Source organism: Parasteatoda tepidariorum, chromosome 3 (genome assembly GCF_982258835.1).
Source record: "Parasteatoda tepidariorum strain Cologne lab strain chromosome 3, Ptep-v5.0, whole genome shotgun sequence".
Lineage (NCBI taxonomy): Eukaryota > Metazoa > Arthropoda > Arachnida > Araneae > Theridiidae > Parasteatoda > Parasteatoda tepidariorum.
Window position 1 is genome coordinate 87926216 of NC_141757.1, and position 18179 is coordinate 87944394.

Consider the following 18179-nt stretch of genomic DNA (forward strand, 5'->3'; position numbering starts at 1 on the left):
GGTTTTTAAATTTTACTACCACCTCCCGTGATCTACTTAACATTAACTTTAAAAAATGGGCAGTGCAAATTCCCAATTATTAAAGAAAAGAATATAATATAAAACTAAAAGACTGCTTAAAAAATGGAAGGAGTTATAAAGTTTAAAAAGTTCAGCTATTTTTACAAAGTTTCAAAAAGACAAAAAAGTTCCTCAAAAGTTATTGCTACTGGGCAAGAAAAACTACAGATTAAAATTACCATTATTAATTATGTTAAAATTACCACTATTTATAGAAGGAACACATTGCAGCCTGCTGACAAATTTAAACGAGACACCTGTACAACTATTTTAGAGTGAAGGGTCAGACTTGTGACATAAAACACTGTTTATATTTTTTCCAGCTAACAATGCCACCTACTGATATATTTTGCAATTCTTTTAAAATTTTCGGAAAATAAATATCTTGTTACTTAAGGAAAACGAGGGAAATAGTACAATACTCTCTTCTTTCGTTTATCTGGTTTATATAATTATTGATAATTTTTGAGACAGTCATTAATATAATGTTAAAATTACCTTGCTCTTAATTGAAATTAAAATTTATCCTTATTACAATGATTATCCTTATTACTACGATAAGTGAAAAAATAAACTTTTATACGTGTCAAAATAACTTGGCTTAGTGTTACAGAAGGAATTATGTTTTTTTTTATCAATTCTAATTCAAAATATTGGTTTCAAAAAGAAATATATTTATCGACTTTTTAAATGCCTATGCAGATACGAAAAGTTTTAGGCACTAGCTTACTAGAATAGGCAGTTCCTGAAAATCTGGTTTCTGTTCTCTTATTTCTTCAAAACATTGTTTAATTATTCGGAAGGAATCCTCATTGTCGATACTGTAGACTAGAAGAAATGCCTGACCATTGGCTATGGATAAACGTCTCATCGCTGGAAATTGCATATCACCCGCTGTATCTAGAAAAGTCACTTTCAGTTGAGTTCCAACTGTAAATAAACAAATCACAGGTACATTAGTATAATATTGATTTTTCAATCTTTTTTCAGAATTAACCTATGAAGGTAATACATTTTCCATTCATAACGAGAATCTAAGTAATTGACAAAAAGTAAGATTGAATTATCATTAAGGAATAACTTAGATTCAGTTTAAACCAAGTATTTTGATCGAATCATATCGAAAACTCGTCTTAAAATGTTACGGCTCTTTGGTCTCAAACGTTTCAAGCAAAAATGAGACTTTCTTCAGGATGATGAGAAGATGTAAGAATGATGTAAAAGAATGATGTAAGAATGATGTAAGGTACATTTTCCAAACTTTTTTAAAAGTGCAATAGTGACCAATTCATTCTCCAGACTTGAAGCCAATAAATGTTTCCATTTGGTTCATTTTGTGATGACAAAGGTTTATGTTAATTTACATTAAAAAAATTGTCATCTCTAAAAAAATCCTTGTGACGTAAGTGACTCAAACTGTCAGTAGGCGAGTCATGACTTATAGCCAAAAATTTTGCGGCTATAAGTCATTGCGAAAATTTTCACTTTAAGGCATTTTCGTAAAATTCGGACAGTTGACCGTTAATTTAAAAGCCCAGCTACTCTCTTTGAGAAAAAAAGTCAGTGCCCGTAATTGTAACGAACTTCAGTTAAATTATTAGAATTGACCCTAAAATGAAACGACCAGCTTATTAAAGCTCTTTTAACTCAATTCTTGGTTTCCTCATTTTTCCCATAGTGGTTTCGCACAATCGGATACAAAGATCATGAATTCGATCCCAGAAAGCACTAAAGAACATCTATATCGCATTCCTTTTCATTAATGACCACATTCAACGAGTACAAAACCACTATCAAGCGAGTACGAGTACCACTATCAAGCCTCGACAGATAGCTGCACTGCACTACCTCGCTTTAATTCCATAAACGAATCACCTGAGTCTCAAAAACGTGAACTCCCGAACTCCTACGAGTATAAAATTGATTTACGACCAGTAGCCAGATAATTTACGAGAAAAATTTATGGGTAAACCTGCATTATTGCAGTCATTATAACTTTGCGAATATAAATTTATTTTTACGGTCAGAATACGGTGATTTAAAGACTTTTTGGCGATTACCGAACATAATGGTGAAATGTTTTACAATATAGTAAATATTTATTGAAAATTTGGTAGCAATATTTGAATAAGCATTTGAATTTTATAACATTCATTAATATTATATGCATTCAAGTTATTTTCTATCACCTTCTATTATTACCACTATTCTAGATAACATTATTATCCCTATAATATACGAAATACATGTAAAAAATAATACATTTGCTACAAATCTAACTTCATTTAGATAATATCTTGATAAATCTTTCGCTATTTTTCTTTCATTGATGTAAATCCATAACTGATCAAATAAAACTATCCGGTTACACGTTTATGTTTATCAAGCAAAAGTTTCACTGCTGAGCAAATCAAATTGAGATTTCATCACCCATATACTTCGCTCAGTAAATCAGCAGACATATTTTATTACAACTGCATGCTCTACGTGATACAAGTGGCTCTTTTACTAAGTACATTAGGTTGAAGAAAATCACATTTATTTATCGCCAGAGGGCACGAATTCCATTTAGTATCCTAGAAACTTCCTCTGTTTCAACTTGTTCGGTAAAGTCCTTATGATTTATATTATTCCGGGCGGCTGCATTAGTTCCAGAAATTCGATGAGTGCTGGAGTATGAAAAGGCGTTAAATTAACTCTCTTTTGGAAAGCGTTTGCAGGAGAAAACTTATTTTTCTCTGAGATATAAACCGGGGAGAATCCCCTTTCCCATTTAAGGTATCCGACTACCTTCGGGACAAAATTTTTGAAAAATAAATATTTTCCACAACATTATTGCAATTTATATTGTATATTAATTTAAATAAACATATTTAATAGAGAAAATTTAAATATACAGGAAATTTTTTGTTTAAAGAGTATTTTTTAGTTAATTTTAATGAAAATAACTCATTAACGGAAAACACTCTACATAAAAAACTATTGTACATACAGCTATCAAACTTTTTGAGCCGTTTCGTATAACCCTCTGAAGTGTTATGGACCTCAACTTAAATGATATCATGAAATTAAAAAAAGTTATGGAGTGTTAAGCATATTTTTCCATTTTTTTCCACATTTTCTTCACATTATCTATTGCAAAACATCTCATAAAACAAAAAATAATACAGTTATCTGAATTCTGGAGGTCTGTTATATAGCCACCAATACAAGAAACAATCTCTGAAAGTTTGAAGACAAATTTATAATAATTAGTTGAGTTATCTTGTTTTCCGTAGACAAAAAACAGCAAAATTTTCATTTTGAGAAAAACACAATTAAAGTTTATAATTAAGTTTTTTCTAAAAACTATGAATGTTTGTCAGTAGGAAGTTATTACATTTTATAGGGAGCACATTCCTTCACACAGTTTCTTAGTTTTGTTTAACGTAGCGATATTTTAACGTATTATTTAGCGATATTTCAAAGTATTTAGTGAATAACATCAAAAGTCTACTACTTATAAAGCTTTTAACACAGGAACATTTTTTTATTAAACAACTATCTTACTGTATTTTCACACTTTAATATATATGTCTAAGTATAGTTTTTAATTAATAATTAGAAGTAAAAAATAGTTTTTATAATATTTATAATAGCCCAAATCTAGAACTTTCTTCTAAATGCAATTTGTTATCATGGCAAACCGGACAACATAATGAAGCTAATATCATCATCAGGATCTCAATATCAATTATTCGATTGCCACACGGATTGTTTTTATCCAAAGGCATCAGTTCTTTATTGACATCCGCAGAAATCGATAATTTTGAAGAGCTTGAAGTAATAGATTCTTCTACTTTACACAATTTTGAATAAATGGTATAATCAACTTTACTCAAATCATCGCTTTTGTTGGCATGTTGATTACCGTAATATTTACGTTTCTTAGATCGAGAAGTACGTCCTTCACCCATCTCAATAAATTTATCAAAATAAATAATACATTTTTTTGAAAGAAATCAATAAATTTCTTCAAAACAAATCAAAATCAAGATATAGATATAGTACGCTTCAAATGTAAACAAACTATCAGAAAATATGCTAACTTTCCATGTTACCCACGAACAGTAACCACGAAACGTAAAATCTAATTAAAATATAATTCAGATTATTAGCCGAGAGTTTAAGAGCTTTTAAAAATTATATATCTAAGAAAAATAAACACACAAATAGAAATGGAACCGAAACTATTACCTACTACCGGCTTCATTTTCGTAATTTCCGGTAAGTTAGACAGCTGTCATCTGTTACTAAAATAGCTATAACTAAAGTTCTGTTTGACGTGCATTCAAAAACAAAACAGTTTTGAAAACTAGAAAAATTGGGCATTATTATAAAGCAATAAAATAAAAAAGTGATTTTTTGTGAAAATCCTCGTTTTTAAGGTAGTCGGATACCTTAATAACTCTGAGATAATGTGGAATTTTCAGCCACATTTTAATACCCGCTATAAAACTTGTATTACTTTCTGAAAGAAAAAAAATATTCATTATTTTAGAAATAAATTATTTTAGAAATTACCCATATAATTTTGGATGGAAAATTTACACACAGGAGGCACTTTCAATGTAAGAAGAGAATTTGTCCTCACGTGATAAATTCTTTAATTATAAATTTGATATCAAGACAGGGAAAACCTAAATATTTTATAAAAAAAAAGACCTCTAAGTTTCCAAGAGGAACAGTGGCTTGAGCGACAAATTTTCTCCTGAACACCGCAGAATGTTCTCTTGTCTGAGAGGTATTATGTTTAATATCTGAAATGATATATATGGAGGAAACTTAAATATTTTATAAGAAACATCCAAAAAAAAAATTAAAATTTTTCCTTAACTGTGAATTATTTGGCAAACCTTCACCAGCACTTTCTTATTAAATGCTTAAAATACTAATTCTTAAATAATTAATGTATTCAATACTTGAAATGCATGTTTTAAAACGATATGCACTTGATATCTCTGTCCAAGTGATAAAAGGTTTTAGTGGTATATATAGCTTCAGAATGACTAACATGCATTTAAGTCTTTAACAAACATTTTTATGAGTAATTTCACACTGATACGCCATTGATTTCACGCTGATAATTTCACACTGATGTATATTACGCTAGGTCATTAGTTTTTCAATGATATGAAATGATTAGCAAGATTGAAATAATTGTATTTTATTTTCACTTGGGGCGTATGAATTATTGCTTTCTGTCGCAATTGATAACTTTACGAACAGCAAACTTTTTGTGAATTTTTTTTTTTTTTAGCTTCACACTTAAGAGCACTATTTCAAAACTCAAGTTTCTTTCAGCAAACTTTTTTATCATTCTGATAAAATAATTAATACGCTGTTTAAAAAATTTCGAAAATTAAATGGAAATTATCATTGCTTGCTTTCGTTTTCATTTGATCTCGGATAAGTTTCGGATTGTGACCATAAAGGCGCCAAAAGTTAGCTTAGAAAGTAAGATAGTTTACCAGCTCAACAAATGTTCATTGCCTATTAATTGGTAAAATGACGAAAATAAACTTGTTTATGAATACAGTTCTTTTCGGGAACATTTTTGGTAAGCAAGAAAATTCAACTATTTATTTAAAAAAAAAAAAAAAATAAAGGTCTACATTTTTTGGCGAAGATCTGCAATTTTTTGGCGACTTTCCGCTTCTACTAGACTAACCGAAAAGTACATTACTTTATTTTTTAATTTTTAAACTCACCATTTCCTTACAAATATACTATAAATAAACAAATACAGTCCAGGTGTTTCAGGGTACAGGGAGCTCACATCCCTATGAGGTGCTTCAGGTTCAAATCCCAGAGGTGGAGAAATGTCACTTTGCTTCCTGCTCACACCGACCACGGTAATGGCGTAAAATATCCTCAGTGGTAGACCGTTCATGGGTTAGATTTCTCTTGGCGTCGGACTAACCGAGGAAGGTTTTAAATAACCGTGTTTTTAATCTCCATGTACCGCAATTGCGGATTAGTTCCATCAGTAAGTCCTTCACGAAGGCTAGTTAGTCCCAGTGCTTGATCCAGGAGTATCCGTGTCTTCTGGGTTGAGTTCAAAATTACTAAGGTGCATAGTTGAACATTGAATTTGTAAATTCTGAATTGGGTCAGCTGTTTAACGCGGGTTATAATACAAATTTAATCCATCCAATCGGAGCAGTGGAGTCTTAGGGGGTAGTGCGCTCGCCTTCCAATGAGGTGAACCGGTTTCGAATTTCCCGCGATGGCTGATTAAATCGAATTCCGCGCCTGGCTCGCACAGATCAATCTACCAATGAGGATAGTTACTAACGTAAACTATCCTCATTGGTAGATTGATCATGAGTTAGAGTCCCCTTGCTGTCAGGCTAACCGTCAGAGGTTTTCATGATTTTCCTCTCCATGTAATGCAAATGCGGGTTAGCTTCAAGAAAAAGTCCTCCACGAAGGAAAATTTCTCCCAATACTTGATCCAGGAATTCCCTTGTCTTCTGGATAGGATTCAAAATTATAAGGCTACGGAATTGAACATTGGTAGCCGCAACACCAAAATTGTGTCGGATGTTCAACGGCAGTTATAAAATAAGATCCTTCCCATAAAAATTTCCATTCTTCTTTACTTGATTTTATTTCGTAGCATCCTCTATAATAAACTTCTAAAGATAAAAATTAAATCAATGATGACAGATAAAAAAATTTTAAAATAAAAGGCGCACATAAGCTAATCGTATTCTGAAATTAGCGTCCCATAATTGTGTAATGGCTCTTTCTTTCAAGCTCTCTCACACGTGGATTTTTTCAGTAGTAAACTTCAAAAATCTCATTTTTGAAAAATGTTTCTACATGTCTAATTAGAAATATTAAATAAATATAATGAAAAAGGATTTCTTTCAATACTTTCATCACCCAAATTATTTTCTAAAATTTCATTTTTCTTTAGTAATATTTAAAAATTATTTTTATATTTCAAAAGTTGCAATTCAGTTGCTCCTCTTAATAAAAATGTTTGATAGGCGGTTCATGTTATTTTGAAGAAAATGGTTTTTGATGTTTCTTTTTAAAATAACCGATTTTTCTTCAATGATATTTATAAATTTCTTTTTGTCAATAGCCTATTTATTAAGAACTATTGCCAAATAGGTAAACAGGTGGTAGTATTTCGATTTCAACATACTATCATTTTAGCTTTTTAAGTTAAATCGCGATTCCATTTAAGTGATCAAAATTTTGTGAGTAACAATTTTTGTTAAAATTTTGATAAGCAAAACTCAAACAAAATCATAGAAAATTTTCTACAAAAATAAAATAAATAAAATAAAATAAAGCATTTTAATACCAAAATTTTTTTTAATATATTCGTTAGTTGACTTAAAATATGCATGCGTATCTTGATCAAAATCGCCAAACAAAAAGCCAAGTATATTCTTATTGAATAGAGTGCAAGAAAATTGTATAGTGACTTATTTATTTACAATAAAAAGTAAGATCATCTAAAATGCCCAGAATATTTTATACTCAATTCAGTAAATTTCAGGTAATTTAATTTATGCGTCATATTAACGATTTATTCGAGTAAAACTTCATAATACAATTTTTTAACTCGAACACATTTAATTATGACGCAAATAAGTAAGGTGTTAATCAGATTGCTTGATATCTATTAAAAGTTTTGTAAGTAATTTTAAGAACTTAGAAATATAATACATACTTGGAACCTATAAATTTATTTTTATTTTTCAAACATCAAAAGGAAAACATTAAATGAATAGAAGTATGGCTAGAGTGATAATGGTTGTATTTAAAAAGGAATTTAGTTGTCAAGAACTGGCATATTTTTAAGATGTTATGAATTAAAATATAACTCAATATAAGTGTCGGGTATATTATGATGTTCAGTAACAATTAAGTGGCTAGTTTTGTAAGTAAAACTAAGTTCGTTTGTATATTTTAATATTTTTTTTTTTGCGTTGCAAACACATTAGTGATTGATCTTACATTAAAAAGGTATCACTAGGAAAGTTTATAAAAAAGAACAAAAAATAAAATTTTAGGTTAAATAAATTAACAATTCTAAAATTTACTTTTTAAACTAGTGCATTTTGTTATTTTAGTACAATTTCATATGCTAGCAAATAACGGCAAAGAATGGAGAAAAAAAGTTTTATTCTTCAGTTCTGTGCAACAGAATATATCCTCCAAAATTTTCAAAATCATTTACAATAAACATAGCATTCAAAACATAATAAATAAAATAATTTTCAGCTTGCTATTATTTAGAACAACACAATGCAAATGAGCTTTCAGAGTCAAATGAATTTTGCCCTTCATCAAAACTACCATTCTTCATTTCGTGATGTTTCCTTTGCAGTAATTGAAACTTTAAACTCAACTCAGTGATTTCTACTTCCAGACGATGAGATGTGACATTCAGTGTCTTTATGTACAAAGCAGCTTCATTTAAAAGTTTCACAGTTGAAATTCTACTCTGTCTTTGGCTGCATGGAATCAACTTCTTTAATTTCTCTAAATAGTTTCTCATATCAGCTCGTCTTTTTCGTTCAAGCTCATTATGATATCCTCGCTTACGGGATGATTTTTCCTTTTCTAGTTTAAGGGGAATCTCACAGTTTACATTTTTAGGAAGACAATAGTCGTGGTCTGAATTTCCCTCAACGAATTGTGCGGCTTTTAATAACAAATCTAAATTCATTTTTTTTTTCAACTCTTAAACAATGCTACTTTACTTGAATTGGTCTTTAGAAAAGCGTGGAAATAAACATGCTGTTGAAAGACATTGCCAGTTCCAAGAAAGACAGTATAAAATTTTGACTTATGTTTTTAAGTGAATTAGGATAATCATTATGACGTCATGAATTGAAAATAAGAAAGTAATCTGAAACAAATGTATCTTTTGTTGACAGTTTCCCTTCCTAGGCTTTTAACAAAGAAGTTAAAGATGTAACTCTAAATAAATCACATTTTCTTTTGTTCTTTAAATTTCCATGGTATACCTCAAATGTTTTTCAGAATTAAAATATTTATAAACATCAAATGCAGTCAAATATATAAATTATATATTATTTTCTTTAACTGCCAAAATAAAGTTTGCTGATATAATAGAACGGTGACTTTTTTCGTGCTATAGAAACAAGATGGCTTTACGCAATTATATTTAAGAATATATTAGAAACCATGAGGGGGTGTCCTTTGTTGTTAACTTATTTTTTGGAACGTGTTATAATAAATCTACTGCAAAAATAAATGAAAATGTAAATGTCATGCAACAATTGAATGCATATGTATTTGTGGTGAACTCCATTCAAAAATTATACAAATAATATTAATACCGTTGATTTTCATGCATTCAAAAACTAAAATTTTCTATCTAAAACTGTTACTTGCGTCAATAAAATTTAGAGAATTGCATTAATTTCCCAACCTTCTAGAATAGAAATTATTAAAAAACAAAAATATATGAAGAAGGAACATTACCATTATCAGTTATTTTGAGTGAACTATAACTGATTCATATTACCCCTTGAACTAAAATACTTAAAAAAGATCAACTTGGACGACATCAAGACTTGTTTCTTGAAGTTTTTTCTGACTCAACTGCCGACAGCGCCCTCCAGCAATACTTAAAGAAAATTGTTTGTTGATTCAGTAGATGTGAAGAGTTGACGCTCTACGGTATATTATGTAGTGTCTCTGTCCTATTTTTATTTACTTTTGTACGATTATATCTGTGCATGATTAAAGGAACATAGTAAATCTTTGTGAATTATAGTTTTAAAGTTCAGTTGTATGCTTCATTTCAATAAAAAAAGATTGAATTAAGAATGTATTACGCTAAATTATATTAGTGTATTGAAATTTTTTCCTATTGTGCACTCATATAAAATCATAAAATTTCCTAATTAACTCCATATCTTTTAGATTTTAGTTGTATTGTTTGTAAAAGCTGTTTCTGCCAAACCTTTATTTATTCTTGTTGTTTTATTTACTTTATTCTTCGATGTGATAAATTCTACTTAAGCAGAGAAAAGAAAAATTCTGCTTTATTAACACTTTTTTGTATTTATTCTCCTAATTATTTAAAAAGATTAAAGGTGCATGGTACCTATATAAATATGCATTTTATTGAATTTGAAACTAAGCATAAGAACTAGGAAAGGGTGAGAAATCAAACAAAAGTAATTTACATAACAAAATGTACTACGTTCATTAAAACTCGACATCCTTAAAGAACTAACATAGAACTTGAAAGATCATTTTATATAACTAAAATGAAACAAATAACTAAACGATTACAAATAATTGAGCGATTAATTCAATTAAAATAATAAAAGAAAACTGTAAACTCATCAATATATCAATCTAACTACAACTTAAGTGCTTTGCCATAGCATGGCGCTGAAACCGTTTGAGCCAGACTGTTGCCACATTGGGGGAAAAATACGTCGTTTTTTTAAGTGCTCAAGCACTGAAATTTTTGAAGGCGGTTAATCGTTTGATTTGAGATAGGTCAATGTAATTAAAAGGTTAAAAAATTCAGATTTGGGAAAGGTGTACTCGAAGAAAATTTCTCAGAATTTTTTTTAAACTTATACTGTAATTCTTTTCTTTTACTGTAATTCTTTTCTTCTTAAGGTTTTTACCAAAAACCTTAAAACGTAACTTTCAACATTTCACAAAAAAAAACATTTGCAAATTAAAACACACTTTGAAGTAAGGCAACACTTGAAAGTTCGCATAGAACAACACTTTTGGCGAATTTAACCTAAAAGTAAAATTTTTCTATTCCAATGTTTTCTCCAAAAGATTAATTTTATTAAGGCATTGCGTACCATAGTTATGGCGAGTACTTTTCTCAAAAAAGGCTTTCCTAATTTAATACCTTCAAGAATCAATGGATATGTATTGTAAATATATATAAAGTGTGTATTTTAAAAAATATATGGTCAACACTTTGACGTAATCAAAGCTCTATATTGCCGATAATATTTATCAGATGCTCAAATAATTTTACAGAAATAACAAAGAGAATAAATTAGTCAGAACTGCTCCCATTTAGGATAAATTTACACAGTATCTTAACTTCATTAAATCGTCTAGGTCACTTTTTTATTAAATTATATTTTTTCCTTTCATAGGAAACCAATATATTCAGTAATAAGCAGTTTTGTTCAAATTGCAAAATAAATGTAAACTAAAAAAATCAGTTAGAGCTTGATTGACAACTTGATTTCATTTTGAAAAGGCTCTAGATATGCGTCTAGAAAGTTCCTTAGGGTTCCTTAGGGTATTCATCCACTTTTCCTTCGAGGTTAATGTCTTCCTTACCTGTACTATGCATGATTCTTTATCGCCTTACGAGATCATTGCCAACAAAACCAATTACTTTTATTTTTTGAAATGCCGGATGCTATTTAGGCAAAGTATGAAATAATCGTCCTGGTGAGTTTATTATGTAAATGATGTGTTACTGTGAATGACCGAAATCGGCGGTTGTTGACTTTCACCGGTGAATGTTGACAATCAAATTAGTCGCTATGGTGAATGTCCGAAATATTTATTACATCCGATTTGATATTAATTAAATTGTGGATCTAATTACACTTATTCGATATTTTAATACTTACTGACGATAGATTAGAGCAAACATCAGTGTTTGGAGTATCGGGCAAATATATACCGGGCAATGGCACTTGACCTTAAAAAAACATCAGTGTAGGGTATACCGGGCAACGGCACTTGACCTTAAAAAAACATCAGTGTAGGGTATACCGGACAAATGTATAGCGGGAAGTGGCACTTGACCTTAAAAAAACATCAGTGTAGGGTATACCGGGCAATAGCACTTGACCTTAAAAAAACATCAGTGTAGGGTATACCGGGCAAATGTATGCCGGGCAATGGCACTTAACCAGACCTAGTATGACTAGACCTTTGGTAAATGTCCGAAATATATACTAGGTCTATGGCCACTTTTGCTATAGCTTAAATATTTGAAAACAAAATTAAAGCGTTTGAATCAATTTTAAACTGATAACGAAATTATTGCTTTAAAATTAAAAAAAATAATAATAAAAACTGCGCCAGATAAGAGTAATTGAAGTAGTTGCTTTATACAGCGCATGTGCGGAAAAAAATTTAAAAAAATTATCTAGGTGCATCTAAAATGGAATGAATATCACAAGACACCCTAGAGAATAAACCAATCAGAACTACTCACATTTAAAATAAATTTACACAGTATCTATACTTCAGCAAGTCATCAAAGATATTATTTTATTAAAATTATGTATTTTTTCCTTTCATATGAAACTAATATATTCAGTAATAACTAGTTTTGTTGAAACTGAAAAATAGATTTCCTCTGAAAAAAAAAATCAGTTGCAACTTCACTCACAACTTTATTTTATTTTGAAAAGGCTCTAGATACGCGTGAAATGTTTGAACACAAAAGAGCTACAGTTAGAAGTCACGTCTTAAAATAATACGTAAAGGCAAATATAAAATAAGATTACGATCCGAGAAATTTTAGAAAGAAAAATATTTGCCAATGTAAATATTTAAACTTTCATAACTTGTCATTTTTGATATGCATACAAGAATCACAAAATATGCGCTTTTCATTTTTTTGGTGTTTTTTCTAGCGCGGATAAAAACAGTTCTCTTTTTTGGAATACCGAACGCAATTTAAAATTCGCAGAAAATAACAAAGAAGAAAAATTCTAAAGCGTGTCGATTTATACCACAAAAATATTTTCAATTTCCAAAATAAAAAGTAAAAGGGAAAAAAGTCTTAAAAATGATATAGTAGTTTTTTTTTATTTATTCCTGTTCATTATTTTCATAACTTTATTTACTTGTCTGTTTATTATTATAATTCTTCGCTTTATTTACTGAAAATTTCTATCTTTTAAAGATTTTTTTTTTACATAATGCAAAAAAGAAAATTACTGAAAGCAAAGCTTTTCTCTCCAAATAACAAAGCGTTTAAAAATTTAATATGTATTTGTAAGCTTTTTTTTTTACTTTTTCTGTATTTTTAATTTTAGTACAAAAAACTGTTTGATAAAAAGAGAAATAATTATTCATGCTATTTAAATGCCACAAAATCATCAGTTTTTTCTAAAAAAAAACTTTTTCGATAATTTTTTTCCCTCATAAAAACAAAAAAAAAAATTTCTATATTATGTGATCAAAAATCTACAAATAAAGAAGTAACAGTTTTTGTAAATTTTTCAGATCAAGAAAAATATTTACATAAAATTAATTTTAAAATGCTAATAATTTTGACTGCAACATTTGTAAACATATACTTAACGAACGAAGAAATAATCTTTGATTTTCAATATGTACTTCAAATTAAATGTGTTATATATTATTTAGCTCTAGAGAAGATGATTGGTACCAGCAATTGAAGCAATCATAGGTACATCGGAGCATTTGTTGATTTAGAAGCCAAACAGACTCGACACACATGCATGACGTCCCCAATTAATACTGATTTGAACCATAGGATTAGACATAATCATCTCACTTCTTTCCCCCTCCAAGTACCCAATCAAAAGAATTTCAAATTTTTTCTTTGTAAAAAATACAAATAACAACGAATTTTTTATCGTAATAACTGCAACCAAGTAAAATCGTTTACAGAATCTAATTTTAACTATAAAATAATCGTCAAGACCATAAGAACTCCTCCCAACCACTCTTGGTATTTTGCAAATAAACCGGGAGAATCTTTCAATCTTAGACCGAGAGCCCATCAAACTGCCTTTTCACGCTTCTTGAGTAGCCATACTAGATCCCTTACTTTCAACCGGGGCCAAAAAAACTTATCCTGAATGTCATTGGTGCTCGACAGACATGGTCTCCTCTGCGCATATTCTGACTTGTTTGGGGTTCGGTAAAGATGAGATCCTGCGAGACTCCAGTCTTTTTATGGACTTTTTGGAGGTGTTCGGATTCATAGGAGTCATCTAGCGCTGCTAGACGATTCCGAGATTAGCAACAACAACAACATAATCGTTCACTGTGATATTTTTAGAGCTCTAAAAAATACTAACATCTAACATTATAGTAGAGATAGTAAGTGAGGATTCTGAATGCAAGAGCAGTAGTTTCAATCAAGCTTTTTGACCTGTTGCTTTTTAGAATTTAAAATAAAATGTTCTGCACTACACTGAAGCAAGAAAGAAAATAATGATTTTTGTAACTTTCCTACAGAACATTTCCTTCCTTTAAAACTACATAAATTTACTGTAAAATTACATCTCAATCTGTGCTTGACACGATTAGCGCAATATTTTGGATTCCAATCAACGCAAAAAAAAAAATTTTTTTTGATGACATCTGTACCGACTTTATTGCAACTTGCGCAACTGAAAAAAACCTGTTATTTAGAAAGCTTTAAAATATGGTTTGGTGTTAATATTTTTCCGACAAGTAATTTTTTCTGTAGTACACCGCTAATTTTCTGTAATATTACAGGATTTTTTTTTTTACCATATATTTAGATTTTCAATGTTTTTATTATATCAAATCTTAATATCGAAATTAAGAATATTTTATGTAATTCTCTAAATGATATGGAGTAATTTACAAAAAATATTCCATCTTTTACAAATTTCCTCAGAGTCATGTAGAGAAATGTCACATAATATTTTTATTTACTCATAATTGCATTTGCGAATAAAATGGAACGAATGGAATAAAATTCTTTGTTCCATTCATTTTCAAAACTTCCCCAACAACTGCAGTAAAATTCATTGTTTGCTTCGAAACACATTACAATTTTAAATCACGGAAAAGTCTTCGCAACTTAAACCGTAACTAAACGAAAAGCCACAATTTTTCTAATTCCTTATTCCAAGATTTTAATTAAAATAAGAAAACGTTTGGTTTTCGACACAAAAGTAAAGTAATAAACTACACAAAAGGTAGAGAAAGTTTATTGTATTCTAATGTTGCTGAGCTCCTAAACAATGATCCTTTACTTGGTTACAGTTTAATTTTGAAAGAGTATTTTACCAGAATTTCTTGAAAGATATTAAAATGAATGAAGAAAAATAAGCCTCTGAAGTATTTGCAATACTTTGTCTAAAGATGGTAAAATGCTGTAAAAGAAATTAAAAGTCTTATGTCGATTCCTAAGTATTGAAAAACATTAGAATTCTTATGTTATTATTCTTTGAATTTTCTTTCTTAAAAAATAATACCCGCAGATATCTGAAAGAAAGCGTTTTTTCTTTCCGCAGAGAGTTTGAGGAATGCACACTGAATAAAAGTAAACTGTAAGAAATTCCGCATCAAATTATGGTAAAAATACTGGCACTTTGGGTGCCGTGAAATCCATTTTTATGATAAAATATCATACCGTAAATTTTACAGTAATATTTATTTAATTAGAGTAATTCAGTGTGTGACATTGAGTCACCAAATCTTAATTTTTCTGTTGGGATTGTGACCTAGAAATGAGGCCGACACCCCTGAACCCTCTACTGTGACGCCTCACTGTCTGCCGACCTTCACGCCTTTGACCTTCGGCAGTCTTTGATGTCAGCACATGTTTTTAGTTACTGTACGGTCGCCGTTAGTGTTTAATTATGCTTAAATTTAAGGGGTTAGTCAACTCACTTCAGTTTGCTCCTTAAGCTAGGTTCTTTTGCTTTTTAGGGAGTTTAACTTCCACTACTGGCCTTTTTATAAATACCGCCCATTTTTTTGAGCGGGCAGCATTCGATATTTGATCCTTCAAAATCTACGATCCTTTAACAGGGATTTTTAATTTTCACCCCCTCCTCTCCTTGAGAGACGGAGATGTTCCACAGTTTTTCTTCCACCCCCTCGTGGGTGTTTCCGCTGACATTAGTGGCGATCTTCATCGTGCATAATTTTTATTGAAGTAAACATCTCTTCTTGAAAAGTCAATTTATGTCTTTTTGCTATAGTTAACACGCCAAAAAAAAATGGAAGTATTTCGAGATAACATCGATGCATTTCGTGGTGTCTTCGATTTTTGTGCCTTGCCCACCGCTCCAGATCCCCACCAGTGTACCACTGTTGTTTTTTTTAAAAAAAAACAAATTCTCTCATTTCCGGCTGTTGATGTGCTATGTGATTCCTGTTGAATAGTGTGACGTTGTGTTCTGTCAGTGATCTACATAAAATAAAAAAAAATGTTAGTGCCCATAACATGGACTCGCTCATTCTTATAGTGGACTAGATGTTTTTTTCCTTGTAGCCTAAAAAAAAAAGAGGACAACTTCCAAGGAGAGCAAGAGGTATGTCTTTTATGAAGTGTATTTCTTCTGGATAAGTATGAACATTTGCGGCATGATGTTTTGTGCAAACCTATACAGATTCGTTTCGGCCTCAATTTATCTCTCAAATTCTCATCATCATTAGTATTATTTTTATAACAACCCAGCAACGATCCATTTAACACAGTGAATTTACGATAATCATTGCTGTAAAAATTATGGTATATCAAATTTTTGTTCCGCAACATGTTTCTGTAAAAATGGAATTAACAATAAAATGTACTGACACCTTTTTTACCGTATTTTTACCGAATTTTTTTACATCGCATACAGATTCATTTTTGCATTATTTTGCAGATTTTGATTTTAATTCCATTTAGTTAATAAAATAAATTAAGTGGAACAAAATGCTCATGTGGCCGATAAGTTTTTATTGCCGAAGTGCCTGCAAACGGCTGGAAGCATAACTCCAACAAATTCTATACAACTTGCTTAAAAACAAAGAAACTTAAAATACAATTTTGTATTTTCTCTTGCTCATAAAGTTTTTTCAAAAAATATCTTAACAAAATTGCTCCATATTGAACTAGCAAAGCTCTAAAAGCAAAATTTACAGAACTTTTAATATAGCAAGTAATTTTCAAGTACTTTTAAAATAAAAATTAATAATGCAATAGAAAAACCTACATGCAACAACAAAAACTACATTTCTTGTGCGTGCAAATTTGCAGAGAAATTATAAAAGGAATTTCACAAAATCTAAAGGAATTATTGTGTGTGATAATATGAAAAATGCAATTTTGAGAAAATTCTATTTAAGATTCTAGAAAGCTGATTTCCACTAAACACGTGCCAATGCAAAACCGCTGAACCCTTTTAAATATAGAGAAAAGTTTTGACTTAGGCTTTCAGTAAAATCAAGTTTCTTTTATCAAATTTTGATTTCGAGTAATTTACAAATTTGTTTTATTGAAATTTGAGTTACCTATGCTTACACATGGCTACACATTAATATTTTCAAGAGATTGAGCACTATATCACAGAAATTCAACCACGTTTTAGCAAAATGATCGTCAATATATATATATATATATATATATATATATATATATATATATATATATATATATATATATATATAAACTTTTCTTTGGAGATTATACTTTAAAACTATACTTTTAAAAAAAATCTTGTCTTTTAACATTTCTTCACAATTTTAAAATTTCTTTGCTGTTTCTTTGCTGTTTCTTTGTTAAAATTTCTTTGCTGTTTTCTTTTCTTACAAACAATGTATAAGTTAGTTAAAGTTAAATGAATCATTAAAAAAAGCTTAAAAAGTTTATCTGAAAGATAATTTGAGTGGTCTCAAAACTTAAAAACAAATTAAATTGGTTTCAGAGTAAAATTAAAGCTTATTATCGCCATTAGCCCTCTTCTAAACCTCTTGACACGCAAACAGCTTCTCTTTTTGAATCTAGTCACCGAAAATTACAAAATGATCCTTTTTTTTTAAATAATAAAAACATTAATTTCCCAGGGGAAATTATTAACTGTACCCTTAACTGAATGAGAGCCATATCCCCAAATTACATCATTCTTCATCAATAGCGCAATTATCGTTAACAACCATAATTTTGGTGTTCGCGTTACAGCTTCAAAAACAGGCAATTTTCTACTTTTTCGTTGACGAGATAGTTGTTGGTTTTACGCAACATTGATGTATCTGGATAATTTATCACACAAATTCTCCTACTTCCTATGTAGACATTATTTGTTACTTACAGAGTTTTTATAAATAAATACCCTTTTAAATATCCTCTG

The 18179-nt window shown here is 29.8% G+C and overlaps 1 protein-coding gene across 1 annotated transcript in view; it reads right to left on the reverse strand.

Annotated features, from left to right (window-relative positions):
* LOC107448125 (ras-related protein Rap-1b-like) overlaps positions 1-18179 on the reverse strand; it is a 110995-nt gene that overhangs the window by 5874 nt on the left and 86942 nt on the right. The window contains exon 3 of the mRNA XM_021144999.4: positions 791-990. Within this exon, the coding sequence (XP_021000658.1) occupies positions 791-990 (200 nt within the window). The remainder of the gene's footprint in view (positions 1-790; positions 991-18179) is intronic.